The following is a 23,561-nucleotide window of genomic DNA, read 5'->3' as shown; positions in this document are numbered from 1 at the left end:
CGGCCCGGGGCGCCCTTCGTGGGCTGGGCGGTACCGTGCGCGTGACGGCTGCGTGCGCGGGAGTCATGGCTGCTCGCAGAGCTCTGCACTTCGTGTTCAAAGTGGGAAACCGCTTCCAGACGGCGCGTTTCTATCGGGACGTCCTAGGGATGAAGGTGCAGGCCGGGTTCGACTGGGGCTGGCGCGCGAGGCGGGAACGGGCGCCCGAGCCGGCCCTGGCGGAGGGAGGGGAAGATGGGTGTGTCGTGAACCTCCGCCGGAGGGTGCCCGACCTTAGGCCCGGCGCGGAGTTCAGCTTCAGGAGCGGCGAGTTGCCGGTGGGGATCATAGGCCTTGGAGAGGGGCCTAACGCGATTAGTCCCCGCGGTGTGCCCAGCACGTCCTTTCGTTTAAGTCACTCGTAGATGTTTATTGCGCTCCGCCCTTGTGGAGCTTACTGTCTACCGGAAAAGACGGTAAATACACAAAATGTCATGTAATGCTTTCCAGTTAATATTTGTCTTTTCCGGTTTGGAGCCTTTGATGTAGGTAAAACCAGCATATTCAGAGTTCTGCTTCTGTGAGGGCTGGTCGGAGTGGTTCCACTCGGGTACTCAGTCTCTCTGAATATGGGCTCCAACTCTCAACCCATCCCCTTTTCAACAGCACCCAGAAGCAGTCTCTCTCCGGTCCTGAGAAGCTGTTACTGCAGGACTCGGTTGGGGAACGGGGTTTGGGGGACCTCTTTCGATAAGCCGGGGAGGTAGGGAGCACACCAGTAAGGAAGACTTGAAAGGTGCAAGAGCGCGGTTTAGTGTGGAGACGGTGCGGTAGACGGGGAGTCTGAATTTGTCAGATCATTTAAAAAATATCTGCTATTTTGCCGGGCGTGGCGGCTCACGCCTGTAATCCCAGCACTTTGGGAGGCCGAGGCGCGGATCGCCGGAGGTCAGGAGTTGGACATCAGCCTGGCCAACATGGTGAAACCTTGTCTCTACTAAAAATACAAAAATTACCCGGGCGTGGTGGCGCACACCTGTAATCCCAGCTACTCAGGAGGCTGAGGCAGGAGAATTGCTTGTACCTGGGAGGCGGAGGTTGCAGTGAGCCGAGATCGCGCCATTGTATTCCAGCCTGGGCGACAAAAGCAAAACTCTCTCTCAAAAAAAAAGATTAAACACCTTATTATATGTATAGTATTTAACATATAGATGATAGTTCATTATGTAAGTATTAGCAACTATTATGAAAATACAAAAGGAGAGGTTTTTCCAACCTGGGTGATGAGGAAATAATTCCTATAGACCTTGTATTTGAGTTGACTTTTTTTTTTTTTGAGACAGAGTCGCGCTCTGCCGCCCAGGCTGGAGTGTAGTGGCGCGATCTCCGCCTCCGGAGTTCATGCCATTCTCCTGCCTCAGCCTCCCCAGTAGGTGGGACCACAGGCGGCTGCCACCACTCCTGGCTCTTTTTTTTTTGTTGTTTTTTTTGTATTTTTAGTAGAGACGGGGTTTCACCGTGTTAGCCAGGATTCGAGTTGACTTCTGAAGTTGGGATATCCACAGATGGATTAGAGGGGAAGCTACATAGTAACACTAAAGAGCCAGTGCAGTGATGGCACATGTTTGCGAAGCCACTGGTTTTATGTGCCACTTTAGTTGAGGTTGCTTAGTTGAAGTTGAGGAGATGGGATATCAGGACGGACAGGTCGGCATTGCTTCTAATAGTATCTTGAATGCTATGCTAAAGAATTTGGATTTTATGCTGCAGTAAGAAGGGAGCTCACTTACGTTCTTAAACAGGGCAGTGGTGGGATCAGACCTGTGTGCTTTAGGCATGTACTTTTATGGTGGTATTAAGGAAGGATGTCAATAAGGATGATTTTTAATAGTCTGAGCAGAGCATTGGGAACTTGAACTGGCAGGAGCTATGGGAATCAAAAAGGAAGACTAAAGCCAACACATTGAGAGCCTGCTGTGTGCAGGGTTCTGTGAGATGCTTTGATAACTTCCATTCCCATCACATGTTAGGAGACCGAGACTCAGATTCTAACTTGCTCAGAGTTACACAACTACTAAATGACGGAATTCCAAATCAGACTTTTTGCTTTTTTTTTTTGAGATTGAGTTTTGCTCTTGTCACCCAGGCTGGAGTGTAATGGTGCAGTCTCAGCTCACTGCAACCTCTGCCTCCCGGGTTCAAGCAATTCTTCTACCTGAGCCTCCTGAGTAGCTGGGATTACAAGTGCCCACCACCACACCTGGCTAATTTTGTATTTTTAATAGAGACGGGGTTTCACTGTGTTGGCCAGGCTGGTCTCGAACTCCTGACCTCAGGTGATCCGCCCACCTCAGCCTCCCAAAGTGCTGGGATGACAGGCATGAGCCACAGTGCCCGTCCTTTTTTCAAATTCATTTTGAAATGGAGTTTTGCCCATCACCCGGGCTGAAGTGCAGCGGCATGATCTCTGCTCACTGCCACCTCCGTCTCATGGGTCCAAGTGATTCTCCTGCCTCAGCCTCCTCAATAGCTGGGATCACAGGCACGTGCCACCTCGCCTGGCTAATTTTTGTATTTTCAGTTGAGATGGGGTTTCACCATGTTTGCCAGGTTGATCTTGAACTCTTGACCTCAGGCGATCCACCTGCCTTGATCTCCCAAAGTGCTGGTATTGCAGACGTAAGCCACTGTGCCCGGTCCAAATCAGACTTCTTTAATGCTGAAGGCTGCACTTTTTCTCACTGCATAGCACTGCTTACCAATCTAAATAGATTTCACAACTGATTTGGTAGCCCGACCCTTGATGTCAAACTGTTCTTGCTTCTACTACTTCTATCCTGGGAGAAGTATAAAGCTCATTTGCTTTTGTTCTTTTACAAGTAAAGCTTACAAATGATAATATCTGTGTTTTGACATTTTAGTTTTTGCTAAAGATGCTGTGAACAGTACTAGTAACACTTCACAATTTATTCTAAATCTCACACCAGGTTCTGCGGCATGAGGAATTTGAAGAAGGCTGCAAAGCCGCCTGTAATGGGTATGATACCTTGTTTCTTAAAATCTCCTTTAGGCTCTGACTACACCCGGATCACAGAAGACAGTTTCTCAAAGTGAGTATAAAGCAGTGGAATTAATTAAGGAGGCACTAAATTGCGGAGGCAACTTCAGGAACATGGGGAACACATACTCTGTTTCTCTGCACCCTCATAGTGAGTATAAAGCAGTGGAATTAATTCAGGAGGCAGTAAATTGCGGAGGCGACTTCAGGAATGTCGGGAACACAAACTCTGTTTTCTCTGCACTCTCATACAACACTTGTGGCACGTGAAGCAGTTCTCCAGATCTCTAATACCAGCCGGCTGTCCTGTTATTTAATCCGATTCTGACTCTACCTGGAGTTAATGTCAGATCCCACAAGTTAAGGGCTCAGTCCCAGAAGATTTCCGCCACGTCAAGTGCCGGTCACAGTCTGGACCTCCAGGATTTCTGATGACCAGCTACAAGTCAGGGCTTTCTGCTCCTGCTTCCTCAGGTTTGAGAATCTACTATAGTGGCCCATGGAACGAAGGGAAACGCTGGAAACACTTGCATTTACTGGTTTATTATAAAGGGTACGAGTTAGAAACGGCTGGACAGAAGAGATACATAGGGCAGGGCATGGGGAGTGGCAGCAGAACTTCCACGCTGTTCTGGGGCAGGCTCCAATCCAGCACCTGCATGCGTTCAGCATCCCAGAAACTCATCAAGTCTCGTTGTTCAAGCCTAATAGAGCCCAGTCTCCATCCCTTCCCTCCCAGAGGTTGGTGGGTGGGACTGAAAGTTCCAGTCCTCTAATCTTTTGTCTTTCTGGTGACCAGCCCCATCCTGAGTCTATGTAGAGGTCCCACTCTGAGTCTCCTCATTAGCATAAACACAGGTGTGACCGAAAGGGGCTCATTGTGAATAACAACAGATGTTCCCATCAGGAAATTCCAGAGGAACTGGGGACAGTGACCAGATATGTTGCATATTATGCCACAAATGCAAATAAATAATAACAAAATATGTTCCCGTCAGGAAATTCCAGAGGAACCGGGGACAGTGACCAGATATGTTTCATATTATGCCACAAATGCAAATAAATACATGCTCTGGATGAAGCAGCAGCTTCCAGTGTCTTTGTTTTTTTTGAGACAGTCTCACTCTGTCACCCAGGTGAGAGTACAGAGTCATTATCCTGGCTCACTGCAACCTCTGTCTCCTGGGTTCAAGCAGTTCTCCTCCCTCAGCCTCCCTGGTACGTGGGACTGCAGGCATGTGCCACCATACCCAGCTAATTTTTGTATTTTTAGTAGAGACGGGGTTTCACCATGTTGGCCAGGCTGGTCTCGAACTCCTGAGCTCAGGTGATCCACCCGCCTCGGCCTCCCAAAGTGCTGGGATTACAGGCCTGAGCCACCGCGCCTGGCCATCTCTTAAGCTTAGTACCATGACAAGTTGGAACAGTCCAAGTCCATGCTTGTTGATTGATAGTCAAGGAATAACAGGTCAGATGGAGAACTGTCTTTAGGATTCTGTTCCTTGCTTTACAGAAAAGGTGAAAAAATCTTTCCTTCAAGTAGATGCTGAATAGATAGTCTTAGGAGCTTGTAGCAGGGTCCCATGACCACTGCCCACAGCTGCTTTCTGCACCATCTGAAGTCATCTCATCCTTAAGAGAACTTTTAGGACCAGAGAGGACTGCTCATTTCTCTGTGCCCAGTAGTTCTCTGGGGGTGGCCTGAGGCCGATTTGTCTGTGGTCACTGAGTTCATTTACTTTTATTTTCTAGGCCTTATGATGGGAAATGGAGTAAAACAATGGTGGGATTTGGGCCTGAGGACGATCATTTTGTTGCAGAACTGACTTACAATTACGGCATCGGCGACTACAAGCTTGGCAATGACTTTATGGTAAATTCTGTTTTTTTCTAGCGGATGTTTGGCTGGGGGTAGGTGGCTGGTTGTAAATTAGAGTAGGGTGTTGAGGGTGTGTGTGAGTGAAGAGATAACATTTGAGCAGAGGCTCAAAAGAGGTCAGGGAGTTAGCCATGTGGGTATCTGGGGGACGAACATTCCAGGCAGAGAATAGCCTGTGCAAGAGTCCTCAGGTAACATCTGGAGTGTTCAAGGAGGTGTAAGGAAGCCATTGTGGCTGGAATAGAGAACGAGAGGGGAACGTGGTAAGAATGGGGTCAGTAGTGCCATGGGGTAAGACTGTAGGGGGCCTCCTAGACCATAAGTCATCCGAGAGAAATGAGCCATTGGAGGACTTTGAGCAAAGGGAAAACAAGGCTGGCTGCTTTCTGGGGGTGGACTGTAGGATGCGTTTTGGAAAGTTTACTTTGGCTGCGGAGTGGATAATGGATTTACAAGACTGGAGGCAGAGAGGCCATTATAATAATCCAAGCTAGAAACAAGGCTGGTCTTATCAGAATGCATAGGTGTACATTTCTAGACACTTTGATTAAATGTAAGGAAACCTTGGTAGTTTGCTTATTTTTGTTTTGCTTGTTTGTTAAAAAAGCAAGAACAGTTCACCTTAAATAGGTAGCTAGCTGGCAGACCCAGGTAGCATCAAGATTTCTCTGGCTAGATCTTTAGAATTAGAAGAGGTTATCTTTGGTGTTAAATGAATCCGACTTCAGTGGCATTTCAATTTCTGTCCTATTATTCATGAAGATCTGAATGTTTGTGGGATAAAACATTGAAAACCTGTTTTTAAATCACTAGAATAAAATGTTGGATGCCAGTTAATCTTAGGTGATTTTACCTAAAGGCAGTAGGCAGTAGGGGTTGGGCTCATTGTCTTGTTCTGTAAAATATCTGTTGTGATCATGTACTTGGATGTACTGTGGTTTGTTTTAGGGAATCACGCTCGCTTCTAGCCAGGCTGTCAGCAATGCCAGGAAGCTGGAGTGGCCCCTGACAGAAGTCGCAGAAGGTGTTTTTGAAACCGAGGCCCCAGGAGGATATAAGTTCTATTTGCAGAATTGCAGTCTGCCTCAGTCAGGTAATTATACCAGAACCAGAAAAAGCCTCTGTCTAAAGGCATCTTTGAGGAAAGGAGAGTGAGGGCCGCCTGTCTTTTTTCTGTAGAGTCTTTCTATGTTCACGTGATGTGTCTTCCCCAGCCAATGCTTTTACCTGTTATCGGAGAAATTATATTCTCATATCAGAACTTTAATACATAGCAATAGGGGATCTAGACTGGTTCTGTTCTACTGGTAATTTATTGATTTGTGAGTCTTTCATCTGTAAATAACAGAAAACCCAACTACATTGAACAGTTATGGAATGTTTTAGCTCACAGAGCAGGTGTTCTATAGTTGGGGAAGATTTCAAGGTTAGATGATTCGCCAGCTCACCACATTTTTCTCTTTCTACGTTCTGTTGTTCTCTGCAGGTGCCTCTCCTAGAGCTGGTCCCCTCAAGGTTGCAGGAGGGTTGCCAGGAGCAGGCATGGCCACGTGCTCCCACATACCTATCTGGTAGGAGAGGAGATGCTGACTTCTGTTCGCCCTTTTTTTTTTTTTTTTTTTTTTGAGACTCTTGTCGCTCTGGCTGGAGTGCAGTGGCATGATCTCTGCTCACTGCAACCTCTGCCCTCTGGGTTCAAGTAATTCTTCTGCCTCAGCCTCCCGAGGAGCTGGGACTACAGGCGCCCGCCACCACGCCCGGCTAATTTTTTGTATTTTTAGTAGAGACGGGGTTTCACCGTGTTGGCCAGGATGGTCTCAATCTCCTGACCTCGTGATCCACCCGCCTTGGCCTCCCAAAGTGCTGGGATTACAGGCGTGAGCCATCGCGCCTGGCTTGCTTTCTTTTTAAGAGCAGAAGAAAAACTTTCCTAGAATCTTCCAGCAAACTTCCTGGTCAGATCTGATATACTGTGCCTGCTCCAAAACCAATCACTGGCAAGAGAAATAGGATCATCCCCAAACCATTTAGCCTCTGGAGCCGAGGTCCCAAACTTTAGGGTCGGTACTCGGTGAGGGATGGCGTGGAAGTGAGGAGCCCCCTCGCTGACTGCCACACAGAACAAGAAGGAAACTTTGCAGGGTTTGTTTTGTTGGCTGCAGAGACAGCCTCATCAGTGTTTCATTTTGTATTTAATGCCTGCAAATTCACCTACCTGCCCTGCCAAAACAAAAGCAAAAACGGGGAAAACGCTGGCGAATGGCAGAGGCACTTGTGCCCACTGTCTCACTTGGTGAACGTATGACCGCAAGTGGGCCTTAGAAAGGAGTCCTGGAAATTCTTCTTCCACTGGTCAGCCTCCTGTCCCCAGTGCCCCTCTGCTGAGTCTGCGTAGGATGTTGAATGCTCCTTGTTTATCATCTGGTGCTCGGCAAAAGAAAGATCAGTCCGTTCCAGTGTGGGAGGCTAGACTTGGCTGCGTGGGACTCGTGGAAAGATGGTGTTTCTCTACTTCACTGGTGATTTAAAGGGTGTTTATGGTGTTTTTTTGTTGATAGGTGATTGATCCTTTGCTGACTTTAAAACTTAACTCTTGCAACTAGCTCCACCATCCATTTTTTTTCTCCAGCCTTAGTGATATGTCAGTACTTAAAATAATAGAGAGCTCCACGGTGCTAAGATGCTTTTGTCCTTTGGAATGGAAATCCCTTTGGGCGTTTCTGGTTGGTTGTGGTCAGACCTTCTGTCTGGCTGGCATTCATCTTTCCTTTGAATTACTTCTGTGCAGCTTCATCCACTTGTTAACTTCCTGTCCTGCGTCCCTTCAGGCTCCAAGTCAACTGGGATTTGTTGATTTTGAAGTAAATGGAAAGGAGAAAAATGGAGCCTGCCAGGCAGAGGCACTTGTGAGAAACAGCGTCTTAGTCACAGTATTGCTGTTCTAACAAACAGGACTAAGGAAGTGAAAAACGAAAGAAAAATGTAATGAATGTATCATAGTCAGATGGAGACATGGAACAGCTCTTTAGAAAGTCACTTTAAATGTGAAAAGTTTCCAGTCACAGTAGGTGTTTCAATATGACTTGTATTCGTTTTACAAAATAATCAAGTTTCTTCCTTCGACAAGCAGATAAGCCGAAAAAAACACACACACCCATATATCCAGAGAGAACCACTGCTGACGTTTTCGAGTATATCTTTCTAATCTTTCGTCAAAAATACATATATATAATTAAGTGTATACATTTCTTCATATCCTTTTATAGGAATTCCATTGTATTATTACATTGTAGGAAGATAAACAATTCTCTGTTGTTGGATATTTATGTCGTTCCTAGTGTTTTGTCGTTCTAAGCAACACTGATGAATGTCTTGGTGGTAAAAGCCCGTCATACATCCACAATTATCTTTGAGTGGCTGAAAATTGACTTGTTCTTTCAAAAGCAATGAACATTTTTTAAAGCTTTTGGTACAGTCTGTCAAATTAGTGCTCAGAAATGTACTAACTTACACTTCACTAGTATTATAAGATTGTGATTTTCCCCTCTACACTAATAGAGTTAACACTGCCAACTTTTAACATTATTTGCACATTAGATAACAAAAGATTTTATGTGAATTCTAATATCTTTGTTTTTTAGGGGGGTCAGGTTGAATATTTTTTCATATGTTAATTGACCATTCTAATTCCTTCTGTGGATTATTGCTTTGTGCCTTTTGCCTATTTTTCTAGCATGTTCATTCATTTCCTATTAATATTTACAGGTGATTTACATATTAAGGACTTTTTGTCCAATCTATTGCAGTTTTTCCCCCTACTGTGTTGTATACTCTGGTTTTGATTGTAATTCCTTTTTTTGTTTGTTGTCTAGTTTTCCATTTTGTGTAATTTGCATAGCAGAATTTTTTTCTTCATAGTTTTTCTATCTTTGGTGTCAGGTTTAAAGAAAAATCTTCCTCTACTCAAAATTGTATAATCATCTATATCTAGTATTTTCATGATTTCGTTTTTTAAACTTATTTTTTTTAACCCGTCAGGAATGTATTTTGTCATTTATTTCAAAGATGTAAGTTTTTCTTACCAAATGACTAGCCTGTCTTCTTAGTGCCATCCATTGAATAATTAGGCTTTTCATACTGTCTTTGTTTTTGTTTTTGGAGACAGGATCTCACTCTGTCGCCCAGGCTGGAGTGCAGTAGTGCAGTCTTGGCTCACTGCAGCCTCGACCTCCTGCGCTCAAGCGATCCTCCTGCTTTAGCCTTTCAAGTGGCTGGGAATACAGACATGAGCCAGCAAGCCTAATTTTTTTTTTTTTTTTTTTTTGAGACAGAACTTTGCTCTTGTCTCCCAGACTAGAGTGCAGTGGTGCCATCTCGGCTCACTGCAACCTCCGCCTCCCAGGTTCGAGCGATTCTGCTGTCTCAGCCTCCCAAGCAGGTGGGATTACAGGCACCCGCCACCACACCCAGCTAATTTTTTTTTGTATTTTCAGTAGAGACAGGGTTTCGCCATGTTGGCCAGGCTGGTCTCGAACTCCTGACCTCAGGTGATCCACCTGCCTTGGCCTCCCAAAGTGCTGGGATTACAGGCGTGAGCTGAGCCACTGCGCCCAGCCAATTTTTAAAAATTTTTCGTACAGGTGAGGTCTCACTGCGTTGCCTGGGCTGGTCTTGAATTCCTAGGCTCGTGCAGTCCTCCTGCCTCAGTCTTCCAAAGTGCTGGGATTACAGGCATGGGCCACTGCACCTGACTTCATACTGGCTTAAAATCCCTTTCTTAACATAAACTGAATTTGTATGTATTCATGAGCATGTTTTGGTCTTTCTGTTTTATTCCATTAAATTGATCTGTCTGTTCCTGCTTTATCACCCAACAGATCCTGTATTAAAAGTAACTCTTGCAGTGTCTGATCTTCACAAGTCCTTGAACTACTGGTGTGATCTACTGGGAATGAAAATTTATGAAAAAGATGAAGAAAAGCAAAGGGTTTTGCTGGGCTATGCTGATAACCAGGTGAGCAATCTTGGAGAAGAATAACCTGTTACTTTGAATTTGGCTTATAAATGAAGCTTATAAATGGCTTATAATCTATATGAATGAGGTTAACATGAAGGTTGTTCCCATAGTTTCTTCACAGTGATTCAGTATTTATATAGATAAACAGAAAAATAAGTGATAACCTCACCACCCAGATATTACCTTGTTTATATTTGGGGATACATCTCTTCAGAAGTGGAATTGCTTAATCAAAGAGATTGAATGGATTTTTTTTTTTTTTTTTGATACGGAGTCTCGCTCTGTCGCCCAGACTGGAGTGCAGTGGCGCAATCTCGGCTCACTGCAAGCTCCGCCTCCCGGGTTCACGCCATTCTCCTGCCTCAGCCTCCCGAGTAGCTGGGACTACAGGCGCCTGCCACCACGCCCAGCTAATTTTTTGTATTTTTAGTAGAGATGGGGTTTCACTGTGTTAGCCAGGATGGTCTCGATCTCCTGACCTCGTGATCCGCTCTCCTCAGCCTCCCAAAGTGCTGGGATTACAGGTGTGAGCCACCGCGCCCAGCCCCTTGAATGGATTTAATGCAAGATCTTCTTTTGCTAATAACCCAGCATTTGAGCACGATGTAGTCCTTGCCCTTTGACCCTGCAATTCTACTCGTAGGAATTATTTACAGATTTACTCAGCACACAGAGGCACACAGAAGTGTGTGCAAGGTTGTCTGTTGCAGCATTGTTTGTAATCACAACACGTAAGAATTTCAGGGTCCTATAGATTAGAGACATACTTCAGTAATTTACGGTTCATTCATGGAATGGATTACTACGTAGCTAGCAAAAGGATTGAGGCAAATCTTTATGTATTGATGTGGTGACATTAAGTGGAGAAAAACAAGGGACAGAATAATTTGTAAATTATGCTACTATTTGTGTAAAAAAAAGATAGATGCGTGCACATGCAGTGCTTCTAGAAGGATACACAGGAAACTGCTTACTAGTTGTCTCCGGGGTGAGAGTAGGCTAGAGCCTTAGTTTTTACTTTATTCCTTTTGTATATACTGTTTGAATTTTTCTACCACGTACATGTAATGTAGAACCTGTTCCAAAAAATAACCCCCTTTTCTATTTCAGTGTAAGCTGGAGCTCCAGGGCGTCAAGGGTGCGGTGGACCATGCAGCAGCTTTTGGAAGAATTGCCTTCTCTTGCCCTGAGAAAGAGGTAATGCTTGATACCAGATTGTTTGAGCTCTGAGACTAGCTCGTTCAACCCAGCTAAGAACCTTGCCCTTCCCTTCTCGAGGTCCTTTTGACTGTGGCTTTAGTATCAAGGTCAGCAGTTGTTTGAAGAGCAGCTGAGATAGTAAATTCAAACACACGGCGCCTTGGTTCTTTCTGGTGTCTGATACTCCTCTAGGGCTGACGAGGGCCGGGTCCTGAGTAGTGTGTGACCCCTGGCTCACGTTGCCCCTTTGTTTTCCTCAAGTTGCCAGACTTAGAAGACTTGATGAAAAGGGAGAACCAGAAGATTCTGACTCCCCTGGTGAGCCTGGACACCCCAGGGAAAGCAACAGTACAGGTGGTCATTCTGGCCGACCCTGTAAGTATTCCTCAGGCAGGGGGCAGGCTGGACCAGGGGTTTCTTCAAGGATGTCTTTGGCAGGTGTCTCTTCTCTTTATTGGTGTAGGACGGACATGAAATTTGTTTTGTTGGGGATGAAGCATTTCGAGAACTTTCTAAGGTGGATCCAGAGGGAAGCAAATTGTTGGATGATGTGAGTGCCATTTCTACATTTATGTCACCATGGGCCTGAGGGGGTGGCATTAAGTGTGTGTGGGAAGGCCTAAGCAACAGGGTCCAGGTTCTTACTGTCAGAACCACGTCCTTTCGCTGTTGGGTTGAGCTGAGCCAAGGACCGATGTCTTCACTGCCACCTGTGGAGACCGCTTGTCTAGACTCAGCATTTGTGCCTTCCCACAACCTCAGGCTGCCCTGGAAGCACTGCTGCTGGAGCCGTCCTTATTCTGCTCTCTGCATGGAGATGCCTCCATCCCATCCCCCTCAGCTCTGCAGCTCCTTTGATCATCTCTTCTCCGTTCTGCAGCATCCGTCTCTTTTTTCTAGTGAGTTATTCTCGCCAGCATGCAAACGGGCACTGAAAACTCCCATCCTTTAAAAACCTTTTACTGACCCAATATCTCCTCTCCAGATTCTTCTTCTGAAACTCTGAGTGTGCACTGTTTCCCTTTCTTACGTCCTCTCCAGATTTCTTCTTCTGAAACTCTGAGTGCGCACTGTTTCCCTTTCTTAAATCCTCTCCAGATTTCTTCTTCTGAAACTCTGAGTGCGCACTGTTTCCCTTTCTTAAATCCTCTCCAGATTTCTTCTTCTGAAACTCTGAGTGCGCACTGTTTCCCTTTCTTAAATCCTCTCCAGATTTCTTCTTCTGAAAATCTGAGTGCGCACTGTTTCCCTTTCTTAAATCCTCTCCAGATTTCTTCTTCTGAAAATCTGAGTGCGCACTGTTTCCCTTTCTTAAATCCTCTCCAGATTTCTTCTTCTGAAACTCTGAGTGTGCACTGTTTCCCTTTCTTACGTCCTCTCCAGATTTCTTCTTCTGAAACTCTGAGTGTGCACTGTTTCTCTTTCTCGCCTCCCGTTTTCACTTCAGTCTGTTGTGCACTGGCTCTCGTTACTCAGTGAAGTGCTTTTGTTTCTTGCCAAATATAGCAACTACTTTTAGATTCTCATCAAACTCAGTAATTCAGAAGCATTCCAAGTAGTTTTTGGATCCTGGCTCCTAGCACGTACCTGGCGTGTACTAGACGTTCTGCAAATACTTTGTTGAGTGATTAAAGGAACAGATCTGTCTTTCTTGGTTCGGTCACATAACTATGTGACTGACCTTAAACAGTTTACTTAAATTCTTTGAACTTTAGTCTTCTTATCCAAAAATTTCAGAAAATAAGAGTGTCTATCTCATCAGCTTGTTATAGTTTATAGAGCTTGGCAAATTATATAATAGTAGATGCACAATTAACGTTAAAGCAGGAAATGTATAGAAAATAGTCTTTATACATTTTATTCTGAAGATAGAATCTCAGTCATCCTCTCAGCTGACAAATTTGCCAGACTCTTTCTCCTCACACTTTATTTAATTAAATTAATTAATTAATTAAATTTTTTGAGATGGACTCTAGCTCTGTCGCCCAGGCTGGATTGCAATGGCGCAGTCTCGGCTCACTGCAACCTCCACCTCCCAGGGTCAAGCGATTCTCCTGCCTCGGCCTCCCGAGGAGCTGGAACTACAGGCGCCTGCCACCATGCTGGCTAATTTTTGTATCAGTAGAGACGGGATTTTGCCAGGTTGGCCAGGCTGGTCTCAAACTCCTAGCCTCAAGTGATCCACACACCTCAGCCTCCTAAAGTGCTGGGATTACAGGTGTGAGCCACTGTGCCTGGCCCATTCTATTTTATTTTTTGAGATGGATTCTTGCTCTGTCACCTAGACTGGAGTGCAGTGGTGCGATCTTGGCTCACTGCAACCTCCACCTCCCGGGATCAAGCAATTCTCCCGTCCCAGCCTCCCGAGTAGCTGGGATTACAGGCACATGCCACCACACCTGGCTAATTTTTGTATTTTTAGTAGAGACGGGGCTTCAACGTGTTGACCAGGATGGTCTTGAACGCCTAACCTCAGGCGATCCACCTGCCTTGGGCTCCCATAGTGCTGGGATTACAGGTGTGAGCCACCGCACCTGGGCCCATTTTATTTTTTTAAGACAGGATCCTCCTGTGTCAACAGGCTGTAGTGCAGTGGCACAATCTCAGCTTACTGCAGCCTCCGCCTCCTGCGCTCAAGTGATCCTCCCACCTCAGCCTCCCGAGTAGCTGGAACCACAGGCGTGTGCCACCACATCTGGCTAATTTTTGTATTTTCTGTAGAGGTGGGGTTTCACCATGTTGCCCAGGCTGGTTTCGAACTTCTTGGGCTCAATCAATTGATCCATCTTGGCCTCCCAAAGTGCTGGGATTATAGATGTGAGCCAGCACACCCAGCCTCTGCTCACTCTTCCATAGCATTGATGAACTCCTGCTCCCTGGCGATCCTGACATTTTCTTTGTCTTTTTTTTTTTTTTCTTTTGAGACAGAGTCTTGCTCTGTCACCCAGGGTGGAGTGCAGTGATACAATCTCAGCTCACTGCAACCTCTGCCTCCCAGATTCAAGCAGTTCTCCTGCCTCAGCCTCCTGAGTAACTGGTAGCTGGGATTACAGGCGCGCACCACCACGCCTGGCTAATTTTTGTATTTTTAGTAGAGATGGGGTTTCACGATGTTGGTCAGGCTGGTCTTGAACTCCTGATCTCAGGTGTTCGACCCTCCTCGGCCTCCCAAAGGGCTGGGATTACAGGCGTGAGCCACCGCACTCAGCCTTAAGTGCTTTATATACATTCTCTGATTCGTACCATAACCTGCAAGGTTGATAGTATCAGCCTTTGCAAATGAGGAGACCGAGACTAAGGATGATTAAGTCATTGGCCCTCACCCTTGAATATCATACACTGAGTAAGTGGCAGGTAAGGGCTTGGATGGTGATGAAGTCATTCCCCCTCACCCCTGAAGACCACACACTGAAGAGGAGCAGGCAGGGCCTGGACTGATGCCTTTCAGGCTTTACAGTCAGTCCTTTTTCTTCCTCTGTGCCCTGCTCCCTCCCTGGACAGGACAGCGTATCTGTGATCCTGGTTATTCACGCTGGAACCCTCAGAGCCGGTTTTGGTGTTATTTTGTTGTGTTTTGTTTTTTAACATTTAATAGATGTTTTAGATTTACAGACAGTCACTTTTGAACATTATTTCTCCTCATCCTTAAATTATTTTAGCTATTAGTCACCAACCTGTGAGTTCTACCTCTGAAATTTCTTCTGCCTTTCAGCTTTCCCTTTGAAAGGCCTCATTGTCACCTTACGGTCTATCCCAAAGCAAACATCCAGTAATTTTTAAAACTGTTTAATCTGATAGCTCTCTCTTGCCTCTGAGATAAATTTCAAACTCTGTGACAGAGCATGTGACATATTTGGACATTCTCTACCCTCTGACCTTCTGTCCTGCCTCCCTCCCTAAGTCCCCTAACCCATGCCCATTCCAGTCCCACTGAACTGTTACATTAGCTAAGATACATCTTCTTGCATCCAACCCAAAGGGTTTTTCCTCCCTCCTCTTTTAATTGTCCTTCAACACTTAAAAGCTTTCTTAGGTTCGGCCGGGCATGGTGACTCACGCCTGTAATCCCAGCACTTTGGGGGACCAAGGCGGGTGGCTCACCTGAGGTCAGGGGTCCCAGACCAGCCTGACCAACATTGATGAAATCCTGTGTCTACTAAATACAAAAAATTAGCTGGGCATGGTGGTGGCGTATGCCTGTAATCCCAGCTACTTGGGAGGCTGAGGCAGGAGAATCGCTTAAACCCAGAAGGCGGAGGTTGTAGTGAGCCAAGATTGCACCATTGCACTCCAGCCTGGGTGACAAGACCGAAACTTCGTCTCAAAAAAAAAAAAAAAAAAAAAGCTTTCTTAGGTTCTCCAAATCATTTAGTTGTTCTTGCCTCCCACTTTTTATGGCTCCTAAAAGACAAAAACGTGCATATTTGTGAGCTGTGGTTTTTTAAAGCATATCTTTGATTTTTAAATACTTTCATCAAGATAATAAATCAGATAGTACTAAGATATTTTAGAAATGAAACAGTCCATCTCTGAGTTACACTTCCTAGGACAACCACTTTCACCTTCACTGTTTCTAAGTAATAAATATATTTGTTTCTTCATTTTCAATTGCCCACTCATCTTGTGACTTCCTGCTGAGGTAGATATAGCAAATGCTTCAAGACACACACATGCGTACACACACTCTGTCATGCAAAATACTTGTTTCCATATCTGAGTTCTCAGCTGTTCTGTACACTCCTCAAAGCTTCCAGCTATCTCTGCTGACACCCCTGAACCCAGCATGGTACCTAGCTCTTTTTGACTAAGTAAATGAATGAATGTTCTTGCTAAACAACTAAAGGGATGCTTGTGGAACCAAAACATTATTGTTAAGGTTTTCTACTTATTTATGTATTTTTATTTGTATCTTTATGTATATATATGAGACAGGGTCTCACTCTGTTACCCAGGCTGAACTCGAGTTCCTGAACTCAAGTGATCCTCTGGCCTCAGCCTCCAAGTGGCTGTGACTATAGGTGTGACCACTGGGCACGGCTCAAGGCTTCCTTTTTAATTGAGATGCCCAAACTAAACAGAACTAGCATCAGAAGAGTAGGCTGGGAGGAGACTTATGAAAAAGGAATCATTCCAGGCTTCATTACTAAAACATCACATAGAGTTTCATGTTTGACCTCACTATCAGACTGAGTTTCGTGATACTAAAGATTCCTGAGTATCTGCCCAGATGCTGTGAGTGGAGACGCAGCACTTTCTCTTTTACCAGAGATCCTACTGCCTGGCATGCGGGTCCCTGGTCTAGTTGGTCCGCCAGCCACACTTCCTGGCTACAGGCTTTTCCCTTGACTTTGCAGAGTGAGGGTCCACAGTGGCTCATCACTCACCAGTATCTCTTGCCTCTTTGAACATAATACTCTGTACTGGATTAATACTCTTTAAATGTTAACAAAAAATTTTATTTCTCTTTTCCTTTTTTTTGGAGCGAGGGTTGGGTCTTTTATTTAATGTTAATTTTTTTATTGTGGTCAGTACAGTGAGGTATAAAGTGGGCTATATCTTTTGTTTTTCAGACTTGGAGTCAATGTTTATTCTCTTTCTATTTTACAGGCAATGGCAGCAGATAAAAGTGACGAGTGGTTTGCTAAACACAATAAACCCAAAGCTTCAGGTTAATGGAAGATGTGATGCAGAGCAAGCCTCTGTGATTCGTGCCCAGCACCTGTGAGGCCTGACATGTCAGTTCCCGATAAATGTTCTTCCGATTTGTTTCCCCTACAGGCAAGAGGCTTGGGTAGTGCAGATCTGTGTATTTCAACCTTTGAAAGCTCTGATGTATTTTAGAAATGAAATCCAATCATGAGTGCAGGTAGAGAACGCCTGCTATAATCTACAGTGTTGCTGGGACTGCACATTCTGTATATAACTGTGTTCGATTAGTGACAGATGATTGTCCAGGCTAGGACAGTGGCATGAAACATGACTTTGGGATTGCAGATGGTTAGGGTTAACTCTGAATCATGCAGATTTTATGACAGCAGCTGTTCAAGTCAGTCCAAATTAATGGCTTGTCATGGTGCCATTCCTAGCACCTGATAATGATAGGCTGTTCTGCTATCTTCTGGCAGGTTTTGACATTTTAAATTTTTTAAAGAAATTTTATTCCTTGAGCCAAAAGGTTTGGTTAACCATCCCCATCTTACTTACTTTTACATTTTGAGCATCCAGAGGAAACAGAAAGGAATGAGTGTGTGACGTTGCTGCACACCTGGCTCTGTGCAAGTTTCTTTCTGTATATATATTTTGTTTTATTTTTTTCTGTGTATATTTTTAATCCCGACAGAACATCATGTGAGATTTCTTTAAAATGGATTAAACAATTTCTTCAGCCTGAAAAAAAGGTTTTAAAAATGTTTTCTTGTAGTTTTGTTTGGTTTTATATAACAAATAGGTTTTAATCACTCGAAATGGAATTACATTGTGTATTCATTGAATAATTAAATTTTTTTTTAAAGTTAGCTTCCAAAATCAAGCTGTTACACCAGTCCCTAAGTCTCATCATTTAAAGTGGTGGCCAGGTTCGGAGTTTTAAAAATAAACTTAGGAGATTGGAAGGAATTGACTCAGAGGATCCTGGTTCCAAAAGAACATACATAGAATTACTTGTAGTCATAACCTCTGCTGTCCTCCCTTACTGGCAGGGCGCGGGCCATGGAAATTTTGGTTGCATTTCAGCTTATCTTCTTATAGGTGCGATACTATTATACCTTCACTGAGAGAAAGAAATTATCATCCAGCTCTACAGCTTTTCATTCAGCTTAAATTCTGTATCCTGGGGAAGCAATCTTGAGTTTCAAAGCAAACCAAGTTATATATGGCCCTCCTCTAGGTAATTGGTTTTTTTTTTTTTTGAGACAGAGTTTCACCCTTGTTGCCCAGGCTGCAGTGCAATGGCACAATCTTGGCTCACTGCAACCTCCGCCTCCCGAGTTCAAGCGATTCTCCTGCCTCAGCCTCCCGAGTAGCTGGGACTACAGGCATGCGCCACCACTTCTGGTTAATTTTGTATTTTTAGTAGAGATGGGGTTTCTCCACGTTGGTCAGACTGGTCTCGAACTCCCAACCTCAGGTGATCCACCCACCTCAGCCTCCCAAAGTGCTGGGATTACAGGCGTGAGCCACCGTGCCCGGCCTTTTTTTTTTTTATACATGTGGAAATTATTATATGAACTTTGAATAACCAGATACACTTCTGCTTCTCTTTAGAATGTATGTTAATTTTCCTATTTCCTATTAGATTAAGTAATTTTTAATGTTCATCTCTAGTAATATTGTCCTCGTGAAATGAAACGCCTTTTCCCAGTGTATGGGACCGCTATAACGTGGCCCTCGAAGTTTGTTGTAGTAAAATAAGTGATTTATGTAAGTACTGAATGACTGAATAACATACACTGGTTTCCCTTTTATCTGCTTATCTTGTATTTTGCGGACCAAAACGTTTTCTCCTAAATATACAACTGTGCCTGATAGTGGGCACCATGCAGGGTGCAAGATAACACTGTGTGTCTGCACGGGACATTTTCGCTTTAGGAGATCTACCTCCTTTTGTTTATTTCATCGCTTGTCACGTCTTTTGCGTTGTTGCATTTTGTTTTTGTTTTTGTTTATTTTTGAGACAGAGTTTCACTCGTCACCCAGACTGGAGTACAGTGGCACAACCTCGGCTCACCGCAACCTCCGCCTCCTGGGTTCAAGCGATTCTCCTGCCTCAGCCTCCTGAGTAGCTGGGACTACAGGCACCTGCCACCACGCCCGGCTAATTTTTGTATTTTTAGTAGAGACGAGGTTTCTCCATGTTCGTCAGGCTGGTCTTGAACTTCTGACCTCAGGTGATCAGCCTGCCTCATCCTGTTGTGTGTTTTTTTAAACATTTTATTCATCCTAAAGCCCTCGAGTGTACAACTTTGGCTTTTTATCAAGGAATCCAGAAGCTTGCTTCTGCACAGTTCAGCTAAGTAATTCTAAACCAAAAAACAGTAATTTTTAAAAATTATTATTTAGGCCGGGTGCAGTGGCTCATGCCTGTAATCCCAGCACTTTGGGAGGCTGAGGCAGGTGGATCACCTGAGGTTGGGAGCTTGAGACCAGCCTGACCAACGTGGAGAAACCCCATCTCTACTAAAAATACAAAATTAGGCGTGGTGGCACACGCCTGTAATCTCAGCTACTCAGGAGGCAAAGGCAGGAGAATCCCTTGAACCTGGGAGGCAGAGGTTGTGGTGAGGTGAGATCACACCATTGCACTCCAGCCTGGGGAACAAGAGCAAGACTCCGTTTCAAAAATATATGTATATTATTTAGATATTCATTAGATCAGCAAAAACTAAATTTAAACTAAAGTTATTACTTTCCCACATCTGGGGGATATGATCAATTAGAAAATGAGGATATAAGAAAGATAGCTTTGCCCAGGCTGGTGTTTTGTTTTTGGTTTTGAGACATTGCTCTGTCACCCAGGGTGGAATGCAGTGGCTTCATCATGGCTGTCTGCAGCCTTGACCTCTCAGGCTCAAGAGATCCTCCCACCTCAGCCTCCTGAATAGCTAGGACCACAGCCACGTGCCACCACACCCAGCTAATTGTTTGATTTTTTGTGGAGACACTCTCACTGTGTTGCTCAGGCTGCAAGCTGGTGTTTAAAACGGATGAAGCTGGAAAGTTCTTCAGCTTCTCCAGAGTTGTTTTTTTGAATTGAGGGGTTATGGAGCCTACATGTAAATACAAGTGTACCTTGAGTTAAATCTCCAGAAAGATTTAGAATGGCCGTGTTGCCAGAGCTCTCCTAGTTAGCCTGCAGGAGTGTCTGAAGTCCATGTCCGTCTGACATGTTACCAGAATTAACAAACCCAGGGACGTTCAGTGCTCCTTCATGTGACTTTCTGGCTATCTCACCTGCCACTCAGTGCCACTGTGATTTAGCAGCCAGAGTTTTCCGGAGACCTCCAATGTGTCTGTTGAAATTCAGGGTAAGAGTTGAGAAGTTTCCCTGTTTGTTCTAAGAGTTCTTACCCTTACCTTAGGCGAAATCAATAGTAAATTTACTCTGACTTTAATGATCAATAAAGAAGTACCCTTGCTTCATCCTCTTTATATAAAGCAATAGAGTCACATGGTTCAAAAATCAAAACAATATGAGAAGGTATTTTAAACCAGATAAGTGTCTGAGACAAGTCTTGCCCATTTAGAGGTTTATTTTGCCAAGGTTGAGGATGTGCCTGAGGAGACACAACCACAGATCTGTGGCCTGCACTCTTTCCAAAGAAGATTTTTAGGGCTTTAGTATGTGGGATATGATGAGGTTTCTCTTCAAATAATCTGATCAATATTTTATTCTTTAATTCTTAGTACCCCCCCCCCTTTTTTAATCCTTTTTTCCTTTGTTAGATGCCCAGGCATGCCACAGTACCAACTGTTATCAGTGCCAGCTCACATTCCTTTCCTTATTTAGAAAGAGGACTAACTTTCTAGCTCATTACAGACACCCCTTCCCCTTCCTCTCCACTTTCTTTTACGTGCCCACCCTATCTAAAAAAATCAAGTGGGATTAGTTTAGATTGTACGACCCAACCCTGCCTGGCCAATGGAAAAAGGTACAGGGGCAGGACTTGTGTCAGGAATAAAGGCTCTTGTGCCCCTTTGTTCAGGTGTGCTCTCATGGCAACTGGCCAGCGAGGCACCCCTCTGCGCAGAAGTAAAATTGCTTTGCTAAGAATCCTTTGTTTGAGTGTTCAATTTCCTTAGGATTTTTAGTGTTATTCCTAACAAGTATTTAAAAGGGAAAGAGCAGGAAGGGAAGGAAGAGGGAAAGGAAAAATAAAGGAGGGTAGGCAGGGAGATAAGTGGTTACATTCTTGTGAGGCTTTGATTAGTGCTCACCAAATCTACATGTCATAGTGAAAGGAGGGGGTAGAGGAACAGTTATGCATTCAGCTCAGTGAATCTACATTTAGCGCTCACCAAATCTACGTCACAGTGAAAGGAGTGGGCAAAGGAACAGTTATGCATTCAGCTCAGTGAATCTACATTTAGCAGTCACCAAATCTGCATGTTACAGTGAAAGGAGCAGGCAGAGGAACAGTTATGCATTCAGCTCAGTGAATCTACATTTAGCGCTCACCAAATCTATGTGTTACAGTGAAAGGAGCGGGCAGAGGAAGTCATTTATGCATTCAGCTCAGTGAATCTACATTTAGCACTCACCAAATCTGTGTGTTACAGTGAAAGCAGTGGGCAGAGGAACAGTTAGGCATTCAGCTCAGTGAATCTACATTTAGCACTCACCAACTCTACATGTTACAGTGAAAGGACTGGGCAGAGGAACAGTCATTTATGCACTCAGCTCAGTGAATCTACATTTAGTGCTCACCAAATCTATGTGTTACAGTGAAAGGAGCGGGCAGAGGAACAGTCATTTATGCATTCAGCTCAGTGAATCTACATTTAGCACTCACCAAATCTATGTGTTACAGTGAAAGGAGCGGGCAGAGGAACAGTCATTTATGCATTCAGCTCAGTGAATCTACATTTAGCACTCACCAAATCTATGTGTTACAGTGAAAGGAGCGGGCAGAGGAAGTCATTTATGCATTCAGCTCAGTGAATCTACATTTAGCACTCACCAAATCTGTGTGTTACAGTGAAAGCAGTGGGCAGAGGAACAGTTAGGCATTCAGCTCAGTGAATCTACATTTAGCGCTCACCAACTCTACATGTTACAGTGAAAGGAGTGGGCAGAGGAACAGTCATTTATGCACTCAGCTCAGTGAATCTACATTTAGTGCTCACCAAATCTATGTGTTAAGTGAAAGGAGCAGGCAGAGGAACAGTCAGTTATGCATTCAGCTCAGTAAATGTATATTTAGCGTTCACAAAATCTACATGTTACAGTGAAAGCAGCGGGCAGAGGAACAGTTAGGCATTCAGCTCAGTACATCTACATTTTGTCTCAGGGCTGGTGAGGGATGGTTTCTGGTGTTGTCTTTGTCCCTTACCTATGAAGATAAGCTGTTAATTTATATTGTCGGGTGAGGGAGACCACCTGGGGAGATATGTGGCCTTCTGTCTTATAGCTTATCTGTTTAGGAACAAAAGGAAAAGTTTTTTGCATGTTCCATGACTCAATTGCCAACCTTAACTTTTCCCTTTGGCTTAGTGAATTTGGTCCCAAGATTTTATTTTCCTTTCACAGTATACCCCATGCCCATCAATCCCATTTCCCCTGCGTCCTATAGGTAACCCCTTCGTAAGCAAATACAACTAGATAAATCCTTATTTTCTCTCTTTTTAAAAACTTTATCTTACTGTTACTTTCTGCTAGCCTAATTATGGCACATTTTTACTTTCTAGGTTCTATGATTTACAGAGTGTTCTGGCTATATAGACAGCTTCTAAATTGTCACCACATTTTGGAACAAGATGTATTATTTTTACTATTTAAATTTAACATGAATCATGATCCTAAGTGCATCAGAACGTCTTCATAACATTCACCAAAGAAGAGAGAGCAGCACTGCTCTTCTCCAGTGTGGCTCTCGCCTGGTCCAGTTACCAGAAATAGTTCTTTCATCGCTGTGATGTGCTGGGTGGGCTTCATTTTTTAGTAATGTACTTTGTCTATAACAACTTCCTGCAACTATGTGAACAGATCTTGAAGACACACAGTGAGGTCTGTTTCCTTTGTCCTCTTAAGTCTTTATGGTTGTTGCTTCTATTGTTTTATTGGTCCCAATGAGAACTGGAGCTGACCTGATGTCATGATCTGTGAAAATACTTTCTATTAAGGAAGAAGTACCAGGAAATCCCATATGCCACTGTAGACCTGCCTCTCTGGATACCATTCACTATTCCATACTCCAGCTGCCATGCACAATGGTTGTGCATTGAGGCCCCCGTGATCATTAACAGGAGTAGAAGCTGGGTTCAGACACTCTGGCACTTGCATAGGTCAAGGGGTGTGTTGTGCTCTTGCAGCAAATCCCACATGGACATCCATATGCATATTGTCCCACCAACATCCCCTAAGCAGAAACCAGGGTTAAGTACAGAACAGTCCCGAGAACATTTGGGTTGCCCGGCCTCAGGTGAGCCTTTCTGGGGCTGGGATTTTGACAGCATCTGCTCCATTGTTTCTCAGCTGCTGTGTTCTGACCCATCAATTGTTTCACCGTACTATCATCACGGAAAGCTTGGTCTCCCTCCAAACGTGAACTTGGTAGGCCCTGTGTTCCAGTGGGGGCTTTTGGACTTTAGGACAGAGTCCCGCTCCCCTCTGTGGTGTTGGGGTATTAGTGAATCCGTCTTGAAGAGAGAAGGGGCTGGGGCCTCAGCCTCCCAAGAGGCCGTCACTGGAGAATGGTCTCCTGCCCTCAGAT

The 23,561-nt window shown here is 44.5% G+C and overlaps 1 protein-coding gene across 2 annotated transcripts; it reads left to right on the top strand.

Moving 5' to 3' along the window:
• Positions 1 to 17,669, top strand: GLOD4 (glyoxalase domain containing 4). 2 transcript variants are annotated; one of them, XM_008009750.3, is made up of 9 exons: positions 1 to 155; positions 2,967 to 3,016; positions 4,790 to 4,910; positions 5,865 to 6,009; positions 9,794 to 9,930; positions 11,044 to 11,130; positions 11,395 to 11,508; positions 11,597 to 11,683; positions 16,741 to 17,669. In XM_008009750.3, the coding sequence occupies exons 1-9, from the start codon at positions 66 to 68 to the stop codon at positions 16,804 to 16,806; spliced, it is 897 nt and encodes a 298-aa protein (XP_008007941.3). In that variant the 5' UTR covers positions 1 to 65; the 3' UTR covers positions 16,807 to 17,669. The 2 variants fall into 2 exon arrangements, with proteins under 2 accessions (XP_008007941.3, XP_037843800.1); XM_037987872.2 differs by lacking the exons at positions 1 to 155; positions 2,967 to 3,016 and adding an exon at positions 3,030 to 3,511.
• The last annotated feature ends 5,892 nt before the right edge of the window (positions 17,670 to 23,561 follow it).

This window comes from Chlorocebus sabaeus, chromosome 16, assembly GCF_047675955.1.
Source record: "Chlorocebus sabaeus isolate Y175 chromosome 16, mChlSab1.0.hap1, whole genome shotgun sequence".
NCBI classification, from domain to species: Eukaryota; Metazoa; Chordata; class Mammalia; order Primates; family Cercopithecidae; genus Chlorocebus; species Chlorocebus sabaeus.
Note: the sequence above shows the minus strand (reverse complement) of the source record. Positions and strands in the feature narration are given on the sequence as shown.

Bases quoted from the DNA above. Each gene is read 5' to 3' on its own strand.
- GLOD4 (XM_008009750.3), top strand. From the start codon at position 66: ATGGCTGCTCGCAGAGCTCTGCACTTCGTGTTCAAAGTGGGAAACCGC. The intron at 11,131-11,394 runs GTAATGCTTGAT...GTTTTCCTCAAG, and splicing joins TCTCTTGCCCTGAGAAAGAG to TTGCCAGACTTAGAAGACTT. The intron at 11,509-11,596 runs GTAAGTATTCCT...TTATTGGTGTAG, and splicing joins TGGTCATTCTGGCCGACCCT to GACGGACATGAAATTTGTTT.